Consider the following 3,152-nt stretch of genomic DNA (forward strand, 5'->3'; position numbering starts at 1 on the left):
CAGACTCGCACATTGGCGGCAAGCGACACGCGCGACAGGACACCGGCCCCTGCAGCGGTCACACCCGTCCAGCAGCGACTCGGCCGTCGACTTCCACGTTAGACGAGAGACGCCATAGCCCTCGTAGACCTCCACGCCCAGTCCGACTGGCTCATCCGCGCCACCGTCAACACGTCCGACTTTGGCTCGGCAGAGTGGACACAGCTCCACCACATCTACGCAGCACAGGCTACGGCTCAAACTGCCAGCCCGGCGTGACGGCGCCTGAGAGCTGAGTCGGCAGGCCGCGAGCGTCATCAACATCATCGGCAGCGCCACCGACGGCATTCTCTACGCTGTGAAGTATCTCTCCCCTTGCCTGTCATTTTGAGAAAAGCCCATCTCTGGAGAAAACCCACCTTAAGAGATGCCACGCTAACCATGCCGCGCAGTGCGCCACCGTCAACTTTGTCGAGGGCACCGGCTCCGAGAACAGCAAGTGCAAGAACGGCACCGACGTGACCGTCACGGCCAGCGACAACAGCGACCTCTCGGCCCTGCTCGAATCCAACTCGGACTCTGCGAGCTCCACCGGCACGGCTACCTCGTCGCCTACCAGCTCGGGGACCGCCTCTGCCGAGTCTGGCGCTGCCACTGGCGGTAACAACAGCGCCGCCTCTTCGCTGAGCGGCATGCTTGGCGCCGTCTCCGTGGCGGCGGCGCTTGCTGGCGCTGTCTTGATGATGTAAAAACAATATGTCTTCAAGTTGAAGCAATGAGTGCAAGCCGAGGCATGAGGCGAGGGAGGGAGGGCATATACCAAAAGTTGTTGTGGGTTGTAAGGAGGGAGAAGAAGGGGCGGTGAGATACCTGTACACCTAGACGAGACGAGCAAAGTGACTGCTAGGATTCACAAATACACAGCGCGTGACAGGCGCTTGGAGAACATTCACGTCGGCTTGTGACGAGCCACCGGACGGACGCGGAAAGTGTCAGAACCGCTTAGTGAGAATGTTCATGATGCATGGAGGGTCGGCACGAGAGAAATTGCCACACTAACAAGCTGGCTCAAGTTTTGCTTCTGAGGGACTCGACGGAGGCCCGTCACCAGCAGTAAGCATCACGCAAAATACCCATATTAGTGCACGAGCGACGGCAATCAGACGCATAAAATTACATTCGCTGTCAAACTTGCTGTCTGGACTAGCTTAAAATCGTTCGGCATATGGTCATGATCTCGTCGACGCATCACATCCCTTGCTCCGCGCCACTGCGCTCTCCCAGCAGTGGCCCCAACGGTGCCCATGCCGAAGTTGTGTAGCCTTTCTCCAATGAGATACGCCTCGTCCCGTATTCTCACCTTCCATGAGTGGAATACACCGAGCACACTCCACAACAGAACCGCCGCCAGCGCACTGAAGGCAGCCGCCGGGTATGCGAGGCGGTACACCATCTTGAGCTCGTGTGGCGCCGGGCCGGGAGAGCCAAGCATGCCACGAGCCTCGAGAAGGCTGGCACCGTAGGCAGGGCCAAAGAGGGCGAGCCCGCCGACAAACAGGCCGGGGATGACGAAAGCCCGTGTCAAAACGCCAGCGTCGGGGTCAAGCCAACCACGCCGAAGGACGGCGCGAACAGCGTGCCGCAGGGCGATGACCTTCGTAGAGACCTGTGCTAATTCGCGCACCAAGCTTGATATACAAGAGCCCCAAAATCCAAGACAGGCTTACACGGGCGGTGTACTGGTTAGGCGCGGTAACACCAGCAGCCAACGTACCGGTATTTTCTATCGGGTAGTGCGTATGGAGAAGGGGGGTTGACATATGTGTGGAGAGGTATGATGAGATACAGCTCCATGAGAGAGGTGAGTATCAGGGGGAAAGCGACGAGTAGGATGGTGTACGTGTACACGAGCTTCGCAGCGCGCAACACGAAACGTGCCAAGCGTGCTGGTGCCTCGCTAGCAAATACAGTCCGAAGAGCAGTCGCACTCCAGTTACGGACCTTTCCAACGATTGAATGGAGATGGAATGCCAAGTAGGCAGCGGGACCCGAGAATGTAAATGCCAATGCTGAAGGGGTATATGTCGTTGGTGGCGGATGTGCGCCGGGAATGAGAATCTCGAACCATCTTGGGGCCCAAAAACAAAGAGGAAACGATGGTGGAAGCCAACGCCCAGTGACTGGCGGCGAAGAACCCAAAATGAAAGAGGATGAAGAAGAAAAATACGGGCCTTTAAAAATGGGGGCGGGAGGAAAAACCAGCTGAATATTTGGTCCGAACGAAGTACAGGTCCGTATCAGGAAAGGTCAAGGCTTGCCATCCACCGCGTTCATCATCCCTCGGATACTTCCATGACCCCCTTGTCCGCCTTTGGGAATTTTGACCCTGATCGGAAGCCCGGCGGTGCCCCACAAAGACACCGTCTTGATGAGCTGACCGGACTCAACGAGCCTACGTTTCGTAGACTGGAGCTGGTGAATTTCTCTTTGCTGAGCGCCGACGATGGCTTGGCAGTACCACCTTTGAACGTGTTCTTCCATCTCTTGGGCACCACCTGGCTCTTTTGGTTGACCTCGAGGAAGAAGCGCTTCCACCACGGGAGGGAGCTGTACCTGGACGACGGGCGCAGAACCAGCGTACCCTCTTCATCAATCCGACGCTCACCAAACAGGAACCAAGTGAGACGTAGGCCGCGAGCGCATTTTCGAAGCCACCAAGTGTACATGGCATGGAGGCCATCACTGGGTTTGAAGAACTTGACAGCGAGTGGCATGGCGAAGTTATAAAAGAGTAGGTCAATCGGAAACTCCAGTACCGGCTCATTCGATGAGTAGTGAATTGGCAGCACGTTGGGTACGGTGAAGGATAGCCCCCAGACAACACCCCCAAGGCAGACAATGACCAGCGCGCCATAGACGAACGCGGAGAACAGTATCTTTCGAAGTTGCGTTACGACATTGCGCTCAAGGACGTCGCGAACGGGGTGGAAGTCGGGATCATCAGGATCTCGGATAAAGTCTGGACGTGTTAATTTTACCTTCGGGGAACCCAATGTCGATTCAACTTACATAGCACCCCCTTGCGCATGATCTTTCGACACATGGATACAAAGAGCGCGAAATGGAACATGTACCCAGTGCCTACAAACCAGTGCACAAATATTGAAGTTAGG

General features: G+C 56.4%; 3 protein-coding genes across 3 annotated transcripts in view; all 3 read right to left on the minus strand.

Annotated features, from left to right (window-relative positions):
- Positions 1-229: 229 nt before the first annotated feature.
- VDBG_02736 (predicted protein) lies at positions 230-673 on the minus strand (the record flags this gene model as incomplete). The annotated part of the gene is made up of 2 exons (XM_003006551.1): positions 230-353; positions 420-673. 2 exons carry the CDS (start codon positions 671-673, stop codon positions 230-232), a joined length of 378 nt encoding a protein of 125 aa, XP_003006597.1.
- A 465-nt stretch (positions 674-1,138) lies between these two features.
- On the minus strand, positions 1,139-1,799 carry VDBG_02737 (conserved hypothetical protein; the record flags this gene model as incomplete). The annotated part of the gene is made up of 2 exons (XM_003006552.1): positions 1,139-1,701; positions 1,754-1,799. 2 exons carry the CDS (start codon positions 1,797-1,799, stop codon positions 1,139-1,141), a joined length of 609 nt encoding a protein of 202 aa, XP_003006598.1.
- Positions 1,800-2,312: 513 nt separating this feature from the next.
- The window catches only part of VDBG_02738 (RING finger membrane protein), a gene marked incomplete at both ends in the record, with an annotated part of 4,345 nt that continues 3,505 nt past the window's right edge, over positions 2,313-3,152 (minus strand). Inside the window, 2 exons of the mRNA XM_003006553.1 lie at positions 2,313-2,998; positions 3,049-3,120. Coding sequence (XP_003006599.1) covers positions 2,313-2,998; positions 3,049-3,120 — 758 coding nt within the window. The remainder of the gene's footprint in view (positions 2,999-3,048; positions 3,121-3,152) is intronic.

Source organism: Verticillium alfalfae, genomic scaffold (assembly GCF_000150825.1).
Source record: "Verticillium alfalfae VaMs.102 supercont1.3 genomic scaffold, whole genome shotgun sequence".
Taxonomy (NCBI): Eukaryota; Fungi; Ascomycota; class Sordariomycetes; order Glomerellales; family Plectosphaerellaceae; genus Verticillium; species Verticillium alfalfae.